Consider the following 21,358-nt stretch of genomic DNA (forward strand, 5'->3'; position numbering starts at 1 on the left):
ACCTCCCATGTTACCTCCGTCCAAGGCCACAAAAGGATCCTTCCACATCTGATAGAAATTTATCTGTACTTCCACCCACATCATCTACTGCACATGTTGCGCCCCATATTGTCTCCTCCACATTGGAGAGACAGGACGCCAATTTGAGGATCATTTCAAAGAGCATGTCTGGGACACCTACACCAACCAATCCCATCACGCTGTGGCTGAACACCAAATCCTTCTTCCACTCTGCCAAGGACATGCAGGTCCTGGGCCACCTCCATTGCCAAACCCTAACCCTTAGACACCTAAAGGCAGAACGCCTCATCTTCCGCCTTGGAACCCTCCAACTAATTTTAGAATCCACAAGTTGGCAACTTATAGTGAGCTGGAACACCACTGTCAAGGCCTGTGGTAAATAGAGAAACTCACTGAACTGACTGACACAGGATCAATGTAGATTTCACCAGTTTCCCCATTTCCCCTCCCCCCTACTTTATCCCAGTCCCAACCTTCCAACTCAGCACCACCCTCTTGCACTGTCCTTCCTGTCCATCTTCCTTTCCACCTATCTAACCTATATCACTTTCAGTCCCAACCTTCATCTACCTATTGCATTCCCAGCTACCTTCCCCCAGCCCCATCCACCTCCCATTTATCTCTCAACCCCCTTGGCCCACAAGCTCATTCTTGATGAAGGGCTTAGGCCTGAAATGTCGACACTGCTGTTCCTCGGTTGCTGCCTGACTGGCTGTGCTTTTCCAGCATCACACCCTTGGACTCCAACCTCACACCTTTAATGCTTTGTCTGAGCTGAGATGTCACTTTTCTTAAAATAAGACCTTACATTATCTCGGGCCTGTTACTTGAAAGTAGTTCTGGGATTTACAAATTAATGAATTGAAACCTGCAACCCCTTTGAGTGATTAAAGATTTAACAATGATCTAGGTTTGTTCAATACATTGCATCAGTTGGAAGACACTTTGATCTTTTACTATAAATTCTGTGTCCTATGATCCTGCCCCACTAGCAACCTGAAGGAGCAATGCTCCAAAAGCTTGTACTTCCAAATAAACCTGTTGGACTATAATCTGGTGTTGCGTGATTTTTAACTTTGTCCACTCCAGTCCAATGCCGGCACCTCCATATCAACATAACTTGAGGCAATGCAATGAGGCAAAAAAATGCTCATATCCACTGGCGTAAGCTACCCACTCATTCAACAACTGGCATGCTGTGGCGACATATACATGGTGTGTATCATGTATAGGCTGAAATGCAGCAACTCAGCATGGCTTCATTGATTGCACCTCCTAAACCAGCAAACCCTGCAAACAAATGAACAAAGACAGTAGTTGCATCGCAATACCATCGTCAACTTTCCTTCCAATACGCATACTCTCCTGTTGTGGATATATAATTGTGGTCTCTTCATTGTTAGATCAACATCCTGGAATTTCCAGTCTAATTGCTTAATGGGAGCACTTCCATGACACAAACGGCAGAGATTCAAGAAGAAAGATCATTATCATCTTTCTGAGGGCCTCAAGTCTGAAGGACACTCAAACTCAAATAAATATTTTCAAAAATTATAACTGGAAGCAAGGTACAAATTTCCCTTTCTTGGAGGAGGTGATACTGATGCTAAGGATGGAGAATAATTTGTGAAGCTGACTCTGGATTAGGTGGGATCACCGATTCTCACATCCCAGCAGGAGAGAAAGTGCCTGCTTTCCTATCTCAATAGCCAAGGCAATCTGCTGGCCAAGTTCAGGTCTGGAGGTCTCCAACTGCCCCAAGCTGGTAGCAATAGCTGGTCCAGAAAGGAGACAAAGGGATGGTCTCTGGAAGTCACCACCTCACCTCCAATCTCATTGATCATCCACTCTCAAAGATCTCCACCCCAAGAGACAAAATTAGTGGAACTACTTTCTAATTGTTGGATTGACTGAAGCGTAGGCTTTGCCCAATGGCGTCCATCTTTTTAACTTTATTTCTTATTTTCCTAACTTATTTATATCTGTAATGTAGTGTAATTTTTTCTTTATTTTCTCTATTTTTTGTAACCAAGATTTGTACCGAGGTACTTTGTACCTAAGATGGTACCATGTGTTGGGAACATTGTACACTTTTTACTGTACTCCTGTTCTTTTGTAACGTTAATACACATAACAATAAACCTAGTTCTAATTCTAGAATCCACAAGTTGGCAACTTCTAGTGAGCTGGAACACTACTGTCAAGGCCTGTGGTAAATAGAGAAACTTACTGAGCTGACTGACACATGATCTTGGCAAGTGGGTTGGTGAGTAAGTTGACATCTAACAGAATGAAAAAAACACTGCTGATAGCTATGCTTGCCTTTATTCCAGCAAATACACCACGAAAAAAGTACTATTTGTTCAGGTATTGCACAGATGCAGTTTAAAAACTCAACCTGGGGTAGCCCCATCTTCTGTTAAGTCAGTTCTCCCACACTAGTGTGACACTTCAATCTTTAACTGCTTCCATCCTTTAGCCTGAGTAAGGCTAATTTTACACTACAAATAAGACTAGTTTTCTGCTGCATGATTTTGCATAATGACAACTGGATGGGTGAGTTCAAATCCATTGCAAGTACAATCCCAACATAAGAATCAAACAGTCCAGATGTTGGAACTCTGAAAGACAAACAGAAAATACTGAAAATCCGCAATGTGTCAGGCAGCATCTGTAGAATAGAATTACTATCAGGTTGATGACCTGTTATCATAAGAACACAGAATCTTTTCTGGAGAAATTCAGAAGAGACTCTCTGTCCATCTATATAAACTGAATTTGAAATCAACATTTGAGATAAAAAGTGTATGCAATAATCTCATAACTAAGTTTTTATTGCAGTTGAGCAAATAGTCTGATTAAATTGCTGGTATCTTGCATTTATAAAACAACTTTTACATAATAAAGGTACTTCACAGAGAATGTGTTATAGAGTATAGAATCAAGGGATGGGGATGGTGGAGAATTTTTTGAATTAGCAATTTGGGAAACATCACCAGAGTTTGTGATTAAAGCAGAAAAGTCAATCACCACCAGATTCAGCTGAGGATTGGAGGCAGCCTCCAATCTTCTAAATACTGTATGGGGATAGAATAATACATTTCAAAGTGTATCGACATTTGCTCCTCACCCATTAATGAGCGACTTCCTGTATTATGTTAAGGATCAGGGAGGAGAAAAAAAACTAGAGTTTCAATCCTGGTAACTGTTTTACAGTCCTTGCTGGAATTGTGCTGTGTCCCAATTGGCTCAGAATTGGCAATGGTGTTCTCTTTAAATTGAACATCCTAGCAAAATCCCCATTGGAGTTCATAGGTTACCAGAAACCATTACTGTTCTAGAATTACTTCAGCTTGCACATTTGACTTTTGCAAAGAGGAAGTGAGATAACAGAAAATATAGATAAGTTAGTATTTATTGGGCTTTTGGGATGTCCAAACTCTTTGCTTTAGCCATTCTTCAAACCAAAACCCCAATTATAGCACTTAATGTTTTTTAACAGTCAAGAGAATGAAAACATCTTTAAAAGGTAATCCTTTTGTTTGTCAAGGGATATGACTTGTGCATCCTTTTTACATAAAGGTGATAGTTAATTGATTTCACAGAATTTATATCGCGATCTGTGACTGTAGAAAGACAAAATCAAAGCACCAGGCACTATCTTCCTCTGAATAGGCTAACTGAGAATTGCTTGCTCAGGGTCTCAGTTGAAGCTGTGTATGGCCAGAAGAAATACCAGAGGCTGAAATAACTGGACAGACCTCAGCAACTGCAGATGTACCTCTTTTGAGAGGGTGAAGTATGGAGATAGATCATGCAGCTTTGCTAAAGCATCGTTAACGACTGAGGTCCAAGGACAGAGAAATAAACCTACAAATAACAGGTCACGGGTTTTGACGGTTATCTAGCAACAGAACGTTTAATTTTAATTTTCAGGTAAATACTTCTAAATCTGCACACAATGAAACTAGAGAAGCAATTGTTTTTCTTTATCAAAACCATGAAAGTCACAAAGGCTTGGTCGTTAAGGGGGTCCATTCACACTTTTGGAAAGACTGAATTAAAAAGATCACAAGCTGCTCAGTGATCATCAAAACAAATGTACCAATGTCTTTGTGTTATAAAACGTCAACAGCCAGCTATAGATGTGAACAGTCGATTTATCTTATGAACTCTTTCCAGGTGCAATAACTGTCAGAAATATTTATAGCCGTTTAAGAAAAATATCAGTAGCCGCATTGGTCTGTTCTGGAAGCTCCAAAGAGCTGGTCATCTTTGTTATTCTTTTCAAGGTTTGGTTTGTGCATTGCTTGTCAAATGTTCTGTGTTTTTGAAGAGATAGTTCTTTCGCAGAAGGAAATGTCTAATGATTTTTGTTCTGGGAATAAGAAAAATCAGATTAATTGTTATTGACAATGACATGCCTAGGGTATGGCTGATTTTGACTATTGATTTTTATTCAGTGATAAAGATGGTACTTGGTGTGTATGTATATGGCAAGAAATTAAGAAATGTACAAAATGATGCAGATGTATAAGACAGACAAGAACATGACATTTGAGCTTTGGGACTGACCAGATGAATTATTATTGGGTAGTTGGGTCTGGCTCATTTCTATGTTTCTATATCATTACAAAGTGTGATGTAGAAAAAGTCTTGATCATATATAGTTTGTATCAGGTAAAGGGTAAAGTTTCCTTGAACTGTGTGAACATTTTCTGATCTTTATATAGTAAGGACTAATTGCAAAGCGGACCTTGCACTGTTCTTCAAGTATTCTCAACCAGTAGGGGGAGATCATACTTTGATCACTTAGTCTCACTCAACTCAATCCAAGATTTTGCACACAAATTCATCACTTCAGGCATCATTTTTTGGAGAATTACTGAAATGTAAATGGATCGGGGATTACACATCAATATCTATATAGCCTGATGATTTTACATGTAATGATACCCAAGGTATTGATTATAAAACACCAGAACTGAACTCCAAACACATCCTAGTCTCTGTATCTCACAACCATGATTCTGTCAGCAAGTGATGAGAATGGGTTTTAGGCCTTGGTGAGACTGCACTACATTTTATCATTGAGTTGTATGTGCTTTTTGTGCTTTTGGAGACACCAAACTACCAACTGGAATTATTATTATATTTTAAGAATCAGAAGCTGCACTGCATTCAGCTGAGAAAGACAGAAAAACCTTTCTCTAATTAGACTGTTGATGGCAAGCGGTCTGTAAAGGAAGGAAGAGCTCGGTGTCTTGTACAGAAGCCAAGGAAGGTTCTGTTTTTAGTGTTTAAACACTAAGTGAGTAACCTCCATAAACATTCAAAGTTATAGACAGTGTGTTTAGAATTGCTGCTGACAGTCATGATCATGTGTTGGCTGTGTAATTAAGTTTACCTTTATAAAGCAGCGCAAATGATTTTGATAAAGATAGCGTCAGAGTGAGAATTTGGAATTGATGTCTATAAATAGAAGGTGTATATACCTTCAATTTAGACAGAGTCCTCTAAAGTGAGAATTTTCCTGTAGATAATATATCAAATGTTGATATAGTTGTAAGGGGGAGGAGTTACAATTAATCACAAGCTCTTTATTGATAAACCATTTGCAATCAATAAGAAAATAATCAAAGCTTTTACATAGTATTTTACATTGCAAGTTACTAAAACAATTTTTATTCAGTAAATTATTTTGTAGTGAGCTGTTATATAAGCAAATGTGACAGTCATCTTTCACACAAGATCCCATAAGTGCAATGAAATGATAAACAAACAATCTGACTTTGAATGCAAGGGAAAAAAATAGGCCAATGCAACAGGAGATAGTCATATTCATTTGCAAAGAGTGCCAATGCACCTTCAATGTTTGTATGAATTACTGGAACAGCAGATAGGGTGCTGGAATAAGGATAAAAAAGATAAACGCTCATTCAGTAATTGTCAGTACAGTGTATTATGTTGTTGCCTAGTTATGAGCTGAAGTCCTGGAGTACAATTCAGAAAACACAAATTTCAACACAGAACTCTGAATGTTCTCAATCGAGCCAAGCTGATAAACCTCAAAGCATAATTATGCAAAGATGATTTGGATAAAACATTCTTCTGTTTGGTATATTTAGTGTACATCTAAATGAAGCAAACTTCATTAAATGGTGCATTCTAGATTTAGGCAAGTTAAGGGCAAATGGTAACATAATGGCAATATCACTGGACTGCTAATTCAGAAGCTGGAATAATACTTTACAGTCAGGTGGTCAATTTTCACATGGCAACTGGAAAGAATGTTAACTAAATTAATTAATAAATCTAGAAATACTTGTCTCATTAACATTACTGAACTACTAGATTGTTGTAAAAATCCATTTGGTTCACTAATGTATTTTAGGAAAGGAAATCTGCAGTCCTTACCTGATGTGTGACTATGAACTGCTATGTGGTGGACTCTCAATTGTCCTCTGAAATAACCGAGCAAGTCTCACAGTTCAAGGACAATTTGAAATAGGCATTAAGTGACAACAATTCCCAAAGCCAGGTAGAAGTTTTTAAAATGCTAAGTATAAAGAAATTTCGAGTCACAGGTTGTACTAGATGTTATAATATCTCAGCGTTAGTATTTTAATTACATTCTAGGCTATTGCCCACAGTACAGTACACCTAAAAATGTGACAGGGTTATGAGGGAACCAAGGATAACTGTTTTAATACCACTTAGGTAATGCTATAGATTGGAGAAAGATGAAATTCTGTTATTGACCATTATAATGACATATCATGAAGGAGCATTTTTTTTTGCTTTCTCTTTGAAGTAGTTATGAAGCAGTTAGTTAGTATAAAACAGTATTTGTTTAGAACGGTTTAGAGTTTATTTGCGATTTCTAACTGTATTGTGCAGACCAACCTTTCAAAATTGTTTTTCTGATAAATTCAGCTTCTTTGCAAATTGCTAATAAATTACTGAATTTCATAGTGTTTTTAAAACAATTTTTTTTCAACATCAACTTCCGATTTTCATTTAAATTGAGATGCAGTCTCTGAATTCGACAGAGTCCTTCTATAAATTCACTCAAACAACATTTTCTATTTAAAAAAGTATAGGGGGTTCATTCTGTCTCCTAGAAACCTCAACTTGTTAGCAATAAATTTTCTTCTTTAGGAAGATATAGGACTTCCTGTTAAGTCTTTATTCTCTACAAGATGACAATTAGCACCTTTTAAACTAATAAGGAAACAAACCATGAGTCAGTAATCTAAATATTGTTTTCAATCTCCAATACTGCTGTATAGAATGCTGCAGTGAAAGTCCACAAATCACTTCTTTGCACTAACTTGTATCTCAGTGAGGTCAGCTAAGTAAGCTGCCAGCATAAAGAAAGAACTCACCTCCACCTGTTGGCAGATTTGAATGAGTCTCCCCATCTGTGACTCCAACTCTGTGTTCCTCTTCACCAAATTCGCAAGATTAGTTTCCAATGCTTGCTGTAGTACAAGACAAGAATTAGTTGTAAGAGATTTCAGGTGCTGTCATGTCCTTTCATATTAGCTTTTGTATGGTTGTCAAGCTGAAGGGTATTGGTAAACTCATTTTTGGCATGCTGGGTCATGGTTTAAAACAAAAATCCATAATCAAAAAAAAATTATCGATAAAAATGTATCTACTATTCGTTACAAGTAATTTACATTAGTCCAAAGTCATAAGAATTTCCCTTTACCTGCACCAAAAAGACATTTCTTCGTTAATGTGATTGATATTAACAAGGGTTGTTATGTGCTATGGAAACTTGTTCACTTGCAAGCTGGGTCAAAATGGCTTAAACTTGAGATCTAGGATCATAGTAATGGCAGAGAGAAGGAAAGCTAAATCTCAACAATGGGGTCCAGATAAAATATTCTGAGTTCAAAGGAGATGCTAACTCCTGATGCCACTCAATCCACACACAGTTGGATTTAATGTAATCCTTAAAATTCAAAGAAGGTAGATGTGGCATCAACAATCTTAAAGCCATTATTTTTAGCCACGTAGAAGAACCTTTCTAAAATGTACTTGTATTTTTGGAGTATTAATAGCCATTAACTTATTGAACAAAAGTGATATTATAGAGAATAATGAATGCTGGGGGATAATGACAGGAAAAGAAAAAGGAGGAAGCACATGTCAAGTATAGACAGGATAGATCAAATGAATCCTTAGGAGAGTATAAAGGCAGTAGGAGTATACATAAGAGGGAAATCAGGAGGGCAAAAAAGGGACATGAGATAGCTTTGGCAAATAGAATTAAGGAGAATCCAAAGGGTTTTTACAAATACGTTAAGGACAAAAGGGTAACTAGGGAGAAAATAGGGCCCCTCAACTGTCAGCAAGGCGGCCTTTCTGTGGAGCCACAGAAAATGGGGAAGATACTAAACAAGAATTTTGCATCAGTATTTACTGTGGAAAAGGATATGGAAGATTTGGAAGATTATAGACTGTAGGGAAATGGATGGTGACACCTTGCAAAATGTCCAAATTACAGAGGAGGAAATGCTGGATGTCTTGAAACCCATAAAAGGTGGATAAATCCCCAGGACCTGATCTCACGTGTACCCGAGAACTCTGCGGGAAGCTAGAGAAGTGATTGCTGGGCCTCTTGCTGAGATATTTGTATCATCAATAGTCACAGGAGAGGTGCTGGAAGACTGGAGGTTGTTTAACGTGACGCCACTGTTTAAGGAGTGTGGTAAGGCCAAGCCAGGGAACTATAGATCGGTGAGCCTGACGTCGGTAGTGGGCAAGTTGTTGGAAGGAATCCTGAGGGACAGGATGTACATGTATTTGGAAAGGCAAGGACTGATTAGGGATAGTCAACATGGCTTTGTGTGTGGGAAATCATTCTCACAAACTTGACTGAGTTTTTTGAGGAGGTAACAAAGAGGATTGATGAAGGCAAAGTGGTAGATGTGATCTATATGGATTTCAGTAAGGTGTTCAAACAAGGTTCCCCATGGGAGGTTCATTAGCAAGGTTAGATCTCACAGAATACAAGGAGAACTAGCAATTTGGCTACAGAACTGGCTCAAATGTAGAAGACGGAGGGTGGTGGTAGAGGGTAGTTTTTCAGACTGGAGGCCTGTGACCTGTGGAGTGTCACAAGGATCAGTGCTGGGTCCTCTACTTTTTGTCATTTACATAAATGATTTGGATGTGAGCAAAAGAGGTACAGTTAGTACGTTTGCAGAGGATACCAAAGTTGGAGGTGTAGTGGACAGCGAAGAGGGTTACCTCAGATTAAAATAGGATCTGGACCAGATGGGCCAATGGGCTGAGAAGTGGCAGATGGAGTTTAATTCAGATAAATGCAAGGTTCTGCATTTTGGGAAAGCAAATCTTAGCAGGACTTATACACTTAATGGTAAGGTTTTAGGGAATGTTGCTGAACAATGAGACCTTGGAGTGCAGGTTCATAGCTCCTTGAAAGTGGAGTTGCAGGTAGATAGGATAGTGAAGAAGGTGTTTGGTATTTTTATTTTTTTATTGGTCAGAGTATTGAGTACAGGAGTTGGGAGGTCATGTTGCGGCTGTACAGGACATTAGTTAGGCCACTGTTGGAATATTCCGTGTAATTCTGGTCTCCTTCCTATTGGAAAGATGTTGTAAAACTTGAAAGGGTTCAGAAAAGATTTACAAAGGTGTTGCCAGGGTTGGAGGATTTGAGCTCTGGGGAGAGGCTGAACAGGCTGGTGCTGTTTTTCCTGGAGCACCGGAGGCTGAGGGGTGACATTATAGAGGTTTACAAAATTATGAGGGGCATGGATAGGATAAATAGCCAAAGTCTTTTCCCTGGGGTGGGGGACTCCAGAACTATAGGGCATAGGTTTAGGGTGAAAGGGGAAAGATATAAAAGAGACCTAAGGGGCAACTTTTTCACACAGAGGGTGGTACGTGTATGGAATGAGCTGCCAGAGGAAGTGGTGGAGGCTGGTACAATTGCAACATTTAATAGGCATCTGGATGGGTGTATGAATAGGAAGGGTTTGGAGGGATATGGGCCTGGTGCTGGCAGGTGGGACTAGATTGGGTTGGGATATCTGGTCGGCATGGAGGGGTTGGTCCGAAGGGTCTGTTTCCATGCTGTACATCTCTATGACTCTATCTAATATTCATTTAAGTCCTAAACAAGTGGCAGATCTCTCTCAATTGTCTCGTCTTGAGTTCCTTTTTACTTGTTAGCTTTTGTGGGAATTGGGCACCTGTACATAAATTTTGAGACTCTACAATGACAATATAATCTGATACAGATGTAAAATATCAATCAATACACAAAACAGAATGGTGGAAAAACACATGTCACGGTGAAAAAAATGCAATGATTAAACATTTGGCGCAGAGGTGTAGCTTTTGCCCCAGTGCACATAGTAGTTTCTATTATAGGCAAACGTTTATTTACCTGTGGCTTAATTATGATCAAATAATTAATTAAAATACTAAGAGCTACGAGCTAACTGCAAATTGAGCACAGACAGAAGGTTCAGAACAGAGTATGGATCTAAACAGAGAAGGCAGTATTTGTCTGCAAATCCAAAAATAAAATTAAAAGAAATCAAGGAGTGATGTTACAGGATAACAACTGCTGATAATTTATTTAGTGGTCCTTTGTTCTTGCCCTCAGGGCAGTGGGTTAGCCTGAGTAACATAGCTAATTATTCTCCACTTTGTAAACTATTTACAGACAAATGAGTGTCAGGGCTCTAGAAGGCATTTAACCAGGACACAAGGATTTGCATGAGCTGCATTATATCCTCAGGGCTTGCTTCCCCCTGCCTCTGCTTGGCTGGCTGAACCAACTTTAATTTTTCAGGCAAGGTTTTAAAGAATTGGTATGAAACAGGACTTCCCTCCATCTTCAGGAGAAAGTCTCATTTCAGAGAGATCCCAGTTAATTGAAAGCCAGCATCTCTGTACCACAATAGGAGCAGAGGCCACTCTCAGCTTTACAAGACAAAATATGGATGCCCTCAAATGCTGCTCAGCCATGGGGGTCAGATTGGAGTGCCTGAGTGAAGACTGAGGGTTGAATGTGATCAAGTTAAACTGTGGGAAGGGGTGGGCCCTGATTGCTATATGAGATTTCTGAAGGAGGCACTTCTTCCGGTTTACTTGTAACCTGCATCTGTTGACTATTTATTGGTTGTAGGTATAATGTGATGAAGCACTTAAATGCCCACTAAAGGACCTTAATCGGGTAATGACTGTGGTTCACCTTGGCCTCAGCCCAAGAATTAAATGGAGCAGTGGGGATCAACATGATACCAATGGTACAGCCTAATTTACACGTCTGCCTGTCCATTTTCCCATCTACAGGTCACCCGTAAAATACCGTCCCATGTTTCTACATTTTGTTGGGAATACAAATCTATATTTGTATACCAAGAAGAGAACTGGAATATATTGAATTGCTTGGACACTTTTGGAATTAACAGAGGTTTTTAACAAAGGGCTTCCAAGAACCTATATGATTTCTTGGAAATATTTAAATGTGGGCTGTGATCCATCTACTGATTACAGAAAGTCAGAAAACCATCTCCTGTTTTGCTTTGCTTGGCTTAGAGATGGGATGTTGTGCACTTACTTACTGGAAAACCTGACTTTGGAAGAAAATTTAAAAAGTCCCTGTGCTGATGGTTGCTCAGCAACATGTTGTGAACTTAGGTTGTGTTACCAAAAATCTAGAGGGTCCAAGGAGGAAAGAATTTCCAAAGCAACAACAGGACTGCAAAACTCATTCATCGAAGTATTTCGAAACTTGATAAATTTCCTCACCTGAATATTTTGATTATCTTGCAAAACAGTGAAAAGCTGAACTGTGTCTATTATCCAAACACTTCTAACCAACTTGATCTCCATCTAAACTGAAGCCTTGTTTAATAGATCTGCCAACAAGCAAGGGTGTTAAGCAACCTGATTTTTTCAAGCAACCTAGTGGACTATGAGAATAGTCGGCACGGTGGCACAGTGGTTAGCACTGCTGCCTCACAGCACCAGAGACCTGGGTTCAATTCCCACCTCAGGCGATTGACTGTGTGGAGTTTGCACGTTCTCCCAGTGTCTGCGTGGGTTTCCTCCGGGTGCTCCGGTTTCCTCCCACAGTCCAAAGATGTGCAGGTCAGGTGAATTGGCCACGCTAAATTGCCCTTAGTGTTAGGTAAGGGGTAGATGTAGATGTAGGGGTATGGGTGGGTGGCGGATCGGTGTGGACTTGTTGGGCCGAAGGGCCTGTTTCCACACTGTAAGTAATCTAATCATCTAATCTAATACTCAAATTTTACTAATGCTTCCAAACCATTGGCCAATAGCTTTCTTTTATATCTTTTAAAAAAAATCATCTCTGCAGGGGTTTAGTTGTCCTTTCCATTATGTGAATATGTCAATTTTGGGGTTAAAATATGACATAGTCATAACTCTGGATTATATCTTAGAAGTTGAATAGTTTTGCCACTTCTATTAAAGAAGCCTAGTCAAACACTGTCTTGTCCTGGACAGCAAGAAAAAAAGCAAAGCAATTAGCCATTTTGGTGGTTAAGTCAACATGCTTATTCTAATGATACAACTCATGGAATAATGCAGCTTAAATCACAGAACATTCATCCTGTCACTATCATAATAATTTATAAACACAGCTTGGGCTATGCCTTTCTAATGGACCAAAACATTTTGTTAATTCCAACAATCCAACAATGTTTTGTTATTGCATTGAAGTATCAGATGAGGTGATGTTTTGGTTTTCTGGTTTATTGGATATGTACAATTTCATCGATTGGACAAAAACTGGCTCTTACATTGCTTTAATCCTGAGGCAAACACCGTCATACCAGGAAAGTCACAGATGGATATAGAAATGCAGTTTCTTTTGTGACAAATTTTGAGTTTAATTCAGAATCCTATATAGTTCACATGGATTTGCACAAATAATGGTACAATTCTTAGAACTTCATCACAATGCCTCGTACATGTCATATATGCATGACACAGTGGAGGGACAGTCTGCTCAGTTTGTTATTGAGTAATAAAACAGCTAGCATAGGACACCATCTGGAGTACTGACCTTGCAATATACAATGTCACGCAGTTGACAATTCAGCAAAAAAATTAAGTATGATCGGATTGAATGTCATATAATAAAAATGGATAAGCACTAGTTTGATATACAATGATTTCACCTTTCAAACTCTAATATTTGACATTGGTCCTAATACATAGAAAGATTGTTCTATTTATTTCTTTAAATCTTTGCCATGGTGATACAGACTAATCTTATCATTGGATTATACTAGATTGCTAAAGAGAAAATTGTATTTGCAATTCTCTCCTTTAATGCTCTGCCAAGTACTACCCTTATTAAACTTTTCATTCATTAGTCAGAAAGCTGCACAGTCCATGCCAGATCTGAGAGCACCTCTGTGGAGAAAGACAGTTCAATATATTTTCTCCAGACTGACAAAATTTGAGATGTTACCATAGAGCAGATTCTCCAAGTCCTCACACCAAGTACCTCATGTGCATTAAGATGGGAAATGGAAAGCCTAGCTATGAAAATTTCATCGCCTGGATATTACAGAAGGTCTAGGGCCAAGAGTAATCAACACCACAATATGCTATGGTATTGCACTTATGACTAAAATACATCAGATTTGGCAAGACTGCCACAGGCGATGTGAATCTGATTGAGCCCACTTGAAAAATAGTAGGGACTTGAAGCACTGGGTTATCATGTTCCCCTAGTCAGGTAAGAGAAAGTGAGGACTGCAGATGCTGGAGATCAGAGTCAAAAAGTGTGGCACTGGAAAAGCACAGCTCGTCAGGCAGTATCCGAGGAGCCAGAGTCAATGTTTTGAGCATAAGCTCTTCATCAGTAATGTTCCTGATGAAGGCCTTATGCTCAAAATGTCAACTCTCCTCCTTCTTCGATGCTGCCTGACTGGCTTTTCCAGTGCCACACTTTTTGACTCTATGTTCCTCTAGTCAGCCAGGTAAAAGTAGTAGTTTTTTTTTCCCCCCAAGGGCATTCATCAGATGTAGCCCTCCATGCAGAGTCTCTGTCAACTCGAGGAGCTCCTATCTCTCCAGTTCAAATGGTAACATCAGAGGGCAACATGTTAAAAGAACTTATTAACCTGAAAGAGGGGAAGGGTTTCTTTTTATAAAAATTACTTCAGTCCTCTTGTACAGTGGCTTGAGGGAAATCTGATCAACTTTTGTTCCCAAAATGAACATCCCACCTCACAAAACTGACAGTGCTTGATTGGCCGACCCCATAACATTTAGGATTGCAGCCCACTGATTTCAAAAAACAGTGGATTTATTGGCAAAGATACTGCTACTTATTTTCACAGACATACCTCAACACATACCATGTGGAAAGAGCTAGATGTAGATTGTTGCTTCAAATACAAAATCATTTTATTTTCAGTTAGTTTTAACAATTATAAAGGCCTGCATACTAACGCTGGTCATTGACCTGTTTAGTATTAGGTTGTTCAATTAACACACAAGTTGAACTCAGAGGGTTTAGAACATTTTTCTAGAACAATGTGTTACGGATCCAATGAGGACTCATGCTTTTTTGGATCTGCTGATGTGTAATGAGGCAGGTTTAATGAATGTTGTCAGAGTGAAAGATTCTTTAGGAGAGAATGAACATAACATGATAGAATCTCGCATTCAAATTGAGAGGGAGGAACTTGGGTTAGAAACAACTATGTAAAATGTTAAAGAAGGGTAATTACAAAGGAATGAGGGCAGAGGTAGCTGGAGTGGACTGAGAAAGGTGTTTAGCAGCAATTATAGTTGAAGAATAATGGCAGACATTTAAGAAAATAGTTAATGACTCAACAAAAATGTATTCCTATAAAGGAAGAAGAATTTTGAGAAGGGGATAAGCGAACCTTGGTCAACCAGGGAATGTACAGATAGTACCAGACTGCAAGAAAGAAAGAAAATCATACAATGTGGCAAAGATTAGTGGAAAGTGGAAGTTTTGAGATGCTTCAAGAATGAAAAGATATATGAGAAAGCGAGAGAAAAAATGAACTTCAAGAGTGAACTTGTGAGTAATAAGAAGATTGTCAGCAAAAACATCCTTAAATATAGAAAAAAACAAGGAGAGAGGCCAGACGTAATCCTAGCTCCTTAGAAAATGAGGCTGGGGAAATGATAATTGGGAATTAGGGAATGGCAGTGGAGTTGAATAAATACTTTGCATCGGTGTTCACCAAAGATGACATTAATTGTTAGTCATTTTGGAATGTATTAATGGGCAAAAGGAGGAGAGGAAATAATAACTATAACCAGAAAAAATGAATGAAGGAAACTAATGGGGCTACAGACAGACAAGTCCCTTGGACCTGATGGGATGTGCCCTAGGATATTAAAAGTAGTAGCTACAGAGGTAGTGGAAACATCGATAGTGATCTTCCAGGATTCCTTAAATTCTGGAGAAATCCCAGGGGATTGGAAAACTACCAATGTTACACCTTTATTTAAAAAGGGAAGGACACACAAAAGAAAGGTACCAATATGCCAATTAGTTTAACTACCTGTTATTAGGAAAATGTTAGTCTATAATAAAAGATGAAGCAGAGCATTTGAACTACGTAATATGTTTAAGCAGACCATACTTCATGAAGAGGAAGTAAGGCCTGCCAAATTTACTAGAATTCTTTGAGAAGGTACCAAGCAGTATAGATAAAAAGGGGAAGCTGTGGATGTAATATACTTGGATCATAGAAGGCATTTTTTTGAGATACCACACATTAGGCATAAGGTAAGAGTTCTGGATGTAAGCTTGCTCGCTGAGCTGGAAGGTTCATTTTTAGATGTTTCATCACAATTCTAGGTAACATTATCAGTGAAGCATTGGTGTTAGGACCCGCTTTCTATTTACATATTTAGGTTTCCTTGGGTTGGTGATGTCATTTCCTGTGTTGGTGGGAGTCTTTAGTGTTGGAGGTGGTGTAATAGCATGGACAAAAGGTTAACTAACTAATAGAATACAGACAGTTGGGATAAGGGAGTCATGTTCAGGATTGCAACTTAATATAAATCAAGTTCTGTAGGGATTAGTGAGGCAGCCACAAATATTTACAATATACATTAATGACTTGGATGAGAAAAATGAACTTACAATAGCCAAGTTTGTGGATGACACAAAAACAGTGGGTGGTGGGAGGTAGAGAAGTGGAAGGCAAGGAGTGAGGATGACAGAATCTGCAGAGTGATATGGATAGGTTAAGTGAATGAGCAACAACTTGGCAAATAGAATATAATGTGAAAAAATGTGAGGTTATATGCGAGATTATGCACATTGGCAGAAAGAATAAAAAGAGTGAATATTATTTAAATTATCAACCAGTGGGATTTAGGAGTCCTTCTCCATGAATCACAACAAACACTAATATCCAAGTTCTGCAGTTAATTGGGAAGGCAAATGATAAGTTGATCCTTATTTCAAATGGAGTATAAAAATGGGAGAGGTGGGTGTTGCAAAAGCTAAACAAGGCACTTATTAGACCACAGCTGGAATATGTTGAACAGTTTTGGATTTTTAGTTTGAAGATAGATATACTGGCATTGGGGGGGTAGACCAGCGAAGGTTCACTAGGCTGCTACCAGGTATGGAAGGACTATCTTATGAGAGATTGAGTAGTTGGGCCTGTGTTCATTGGAATTTAGAAGAATGAGAGATAATCTTATTAAAACAAAGACTCTTAAGAGATTTGACAATATCGATGTGGAAAGGTTATTTTCCCTTTTAGCAAATGTTAGGACCAGAGAGATGGTGTGGTCCTAAAATGAAAATGAAGAGAAATCTCTGAGCGTAGTGATTCTGTAATTTTTTTTAAACTGTAAAGGGCTGTCAAGGCTATTTCATTAATATAGTCGAGAGTGTGGTGCTGGAAAAGCACAGCCGGTCAGGCAGCATCCAAGGAGCAGGAGAATCGATATTTCAGGCATAAGCCCTTCATTAGATTTCCTGATGAAGGGCTTATGCCCGAAATGTCAATTCTCCTGCTCCTCGGATGCTGCCTGACCTGCTGTGCTTTTCCAGAATTACTCTCGCGACTCTGATGTCCAGCATCTGCAGTCCTCACTTTCTCCACCCTGTTTCATTAATATAGTCAATGCTAAGACAGACGATTTTTATTCAGTAAGGAAAGCAAGGGTTAGAGGGGAAAAAAAAACAGGAAAATGAAGTAGAAGATTATCAGAGCAGCCATGCTTACACTAAATAGTGGAACAAACTTGATGGGCTAAGTGGCTTAATTCTGTTCCTATGTCTTATGATTTATCTCAATCCATTGAGGTGTTTCAAGGTAGCAATCCCGTAAATAAAGATTATGACCTATGCTGTATTTATTTCCCTGTATTAATCGTACAAATTATTTCCTGTCAGTACTTCAGCTTAACATTAGATAAATTCAACATTCCCTAGATTGAGTCTTCTTCGAAGTTACTAGTCAGAGAGAATCCTGATTCATCAAAATGTGCTCCTTTGAGTGTGGTTCATACCATGTTGTACAGGATGATTTGAACTTTGTTTCAAAAATTTCAAAGACATCTTTTCAGCATAATACTTAAAATCCTCAAACAGCATAGTGAATATTCAACACAGCAGAGGCTTCTGTGGAGAATCAGCTTACAGCAGTCAAAACTCCCCATTGTATAGTATGGAAATAATGTGATGAAATCTAATTTGTAACCTAATATGTTTAACATGAACTAGAGACATGAATTTGAATTAAAATGACTGAAAATTACTTCTATTGTACAAGACCACATATTTAATGATGTTGGGGGTTAACTATAAATTATAATAAATGTTTGATGGTTTTAGTTGGAAGAAAGAAAGAAAGCTTCGCGACTTGAAAAAAATTCAAGTGTTCCATGTTGTTGTCACGTGCCACAGAATGGTATTTCGCAGAAGCCAAAAAAAAGGTAGAAGTTGAGACTGAGCAGACCAAAAGTCTATGGAGTTAAGGTGCAGAGTATTACAAAGCTGTAAGTGCCAAGAACAAAATAAAATAGACAGCATCCTTTCTATCTATTTTTTAGATTAGATTAGATTACTTACAGTGTGGAAACAGGCCCTTCGGCCCAACAAGTCCACACCGCCCCGCCAAAGCGCAACCCACCCATACCCCTACATCTACCCCTTACCTAACACTACGGGCAATTTAGCATGGCCAATTCACCTGACCTGCACATCTTTGTGACTGTGGGAGGAAACCCACGCAGACACGGGGAGAACGTGCAAGCTCCACATAGACAGTTGCCTGAGGTGGGAATTGAACCCGGGTCTCTGGCGCTGTGAGGCAGCAGTGCTAACCACTGTACCACCGTGCCGCCCATCTTCCTGTGGGGAAGACAGAAAACACTAGAAAGTTAAAAAAAATTCATCCAAAAAAAAACCTTGCTCAACTATCGAGTCAAATGAACGCTATAACCATGCAAGCAACATCTCACCATTACAAAAATCAAAAGGACTGAGAAAATAAGGGACTTTGCGTCCCATTAGCTAGACTATTATTCTTCAGAATTTTGTTTACCCTGAACCACATACTTTTTTTCATAATACTACATTTGTTCAACTGTTTGTCTTTTATCTGCCCTGAGTAATTGTGCGTGTTTGGCAACTGAAGGAGTATAGTTTATGACTTGGATGTGCCAGCGTTGGACTGGGATGGACAAAGTTTAAAAAAAAACACACAATACCAGGTTATAGTCCAACAGGTTTATTTTGAAGCACTAGCTTTTGGAGTGCTGCTCCTTCATCAGGTGCATAAATTAGAAACTCTCTCTTGCTAGTTAGAGTTCAGTGCATTACAAATGAGAGTTATTTTTGCTAATATTAAAGTAAACCCAGTCTTGTTTGCTTTTGTCCTGGACAGCAGTCAAGAAAATCAGTCATTTAAGTTGCCTCATTAGCATTCTTATATATTTATATATTTTGTAAAGATTTGTGTAGCAGGACAGCATGATCAATGGCATACTTTCCCAGTTATGTCATGACAACCTCTTTGATATTAGTCGGCAGCATACTTTCTTTCTAAGAATCTTTTGATCACTTTTCACAGAAAAGGACTTGGAAAGAAAGTTACTTTAAACTTGTGCATTAAAAGTTAGCATATTCATGCAATGTAAGACTGTAGACAGTTAAGATACTAATAACAGTTTCTTTTCAATATCATAGTGGTATTTTCAATGACTAATTAGAGAATGGATTGAATAAACTGCTTCAGAGATCAAAATTCATCCCAAAACGTTTGAAATGCAAAGTTCCATTACAGGAAAGGTGAAAATGCTAAATTTGAGCATAAATGAAGGCTGGAAATGTCAGAAAAAGGACTACATTGTGAAACCTACTTCCTATTGTCACCAAGTGAAAGTATGCCAATACGCTGGTTGTGAAGTATTGAATTAATGGCTTATATTAACAAGCCGGAGAACATAATTTAATAATCTAATTGGTGATCTGAGAACTTGAATTATATTTAAAGCAAATAACAAATTTATAAGTGATGGTCAGTGAAAAGTGGCATGGATGTATCGAACGTTCATAAAAACCCAACCATTCATTAATTACCATGAGGGAAACAGACCTATCATTACCCAAATTAAGTTAGAGAGAAACATAATTATCAGCAACCTATCCTCTTGAAGTGACTCAATGAAGCATCGTGTTGTGCCGAGGGTAGGTAAAAGTAAAAAGGTGAGTATAACCATATCATGAAAATAAAAGATTTTGTTTCAAATGTGTCATAATATGTCAAAGGGTGATGGTTGAAGGTTGTTTCTCAGACTGGAGGTCTAGGTCTAGTGGTGTGCCACAGATCTGGACGTGGATGTACAAGGCATGATTAGTGAGTTTGCAAATGAGAAAAAAATTAGGAGATATTATCAATAGCAAGGAATATAAACAAAAATTAGAGAGATCTTGATCAGATGGGAAAGTGGGCTAAGGATTGGGAAATACATTTCAGTGCAGAGAAGTATGAGATGTTGCACTTTGGAAAGGACTTATACAATAAATCGTAGGGTCTTGAGGAGTGTAGTGGAAAAGAGGGAGCGAGGAGTACAAGTACATAGTTCATTGAAAACAGTGTCACAGGTGGACAGTGGTGAAGGCGGCATTTAGCATGCTGGCTTTCATCGGTTGAGGCATGAGTTTTGGAGTTGGAACGTTATGTTATAGTTGTATAAATCGTTGGTGAGGCTGAAATTGGAGTATTATGTACAGTTTGTCACCCTGTTACAGAAAAGACATAGCTAAACCGGAAAGAGTGCAAAGATGATTTATGAGGATGTTGCCAGGACTATTAGACCTGAGTTTAGGGAGAGATTGGCCAGAATAGGACTTTGTTCCTTAGAATGTAGGAGAATGAGGGGTGACCTTAATGAAGTGTATAAAATCATGAGGGGCATACTCAGAATGAAAGTATATAGTCTTTTTCCCAGGGATGGGGAATTGAAAACTAGAGGGCATAGGTTTAAGGTGAAGGGAAAAGATTTAAGAAGGACCTGAAGGGCAACTTCTTCATGCAGAGAATGATGTGAATATGGAATGGGCTACCTGAGAAAGTGGTTGAGACAGGTACAATAGCAACATTAAAAAAAAACCTTTGGATAGGTATATGGATCAAATGTGGAAAATTCGAACTAGCTGAGAAGGCACCATGGTCCTCATGGACCAGTGTATGTTGAAGGGCCTATTTCCATGCTGTGTTACTCTACTATGATTAGAAAGGGTATATTTCTATCTTTACAGCTTGTGTTAACTATAGCATGAGTTATAATAAGTCACTCTGTATGTCATTTCACAGAGATATCACTTTTAGCTGTAAAATGTTATCCAATGCTGCATAAATGACATTTTCATTTCCCACGTCAGACTATTGGCTTAAATAATGTTGCTCACTTAAAAGCCAGTCAGTGGTAATTTGATAAAAGGTGGCTTGGCACCCATTACTAACCAGGCTGAGATTAACGTAACTCACACGAGAGGACCAAAGTAAAGAATACTTGCATTTTAATCTGATTTCAATGGAATGAAGATTATGACTTCACCAGTTTATTGTCCCATTATTGTAGAACATTTCACATTTAAAAAGGGGTTTTGTATGTCTACACATGTACATGACAAGATATAAAGGAAAACCTCAACTCTCAGAATCAATTTCTTCAACCCTTGAGGGAAATTGTCAAAATGGCTAATTGAAGGATGGCACTTTCTTAAAATACTTTTTCTTAAAATTGAAACATTCAAATATTATAACTGAGCTCTATAACGATTAGGAGTCAA

At 38.5% G+C, this 21,358-nt stretch overlaps 1 protein-coding gene across 6 annotated transcripts in view; it reads right to left on the bottom strand.

Moving 5' to 3' along the window:
• LOC140495881 (probable E3 ubiquitin-protein ligase MID2) overlaps nucleotides 1-21,358 on the bottom strand; it is a 389,997-nt gene that overhangs the window by 39,760 nt on the left and 328,879 nt on the right. For all 6 annotated transcript variants that reach the window (XM_072595110.1, XM_072595112.1, XM_072595107.1 and 3 more), the window contains one exon: nucleotides 7,410-7,505. In XM_072595110.1, the coding sequence (XP_072451211.1) occupies nucleotides 7,410-7,505 (96 nt within the window). The remainder of the gene's footprint in view (nucleotides 1-7,409; nucleotides 7,506-21,358) is intronic.

The sequence above is a fragment of the Chiloscyllium punctatum genome, chromosome 25 (assembly GCF_047496795.1).
Source record: "Chiloscyllium punctatum isolate Juve2018m chromosome 25, sChiPun1.3, whole genome shotgun sequence".
NCBI lineage: Eukaryota > Metazoa > Chordata > Chondrichthyes > Orectolobiformes > Hemiscylliidae > Chiloscyllium > Chiloscyllium punctatum.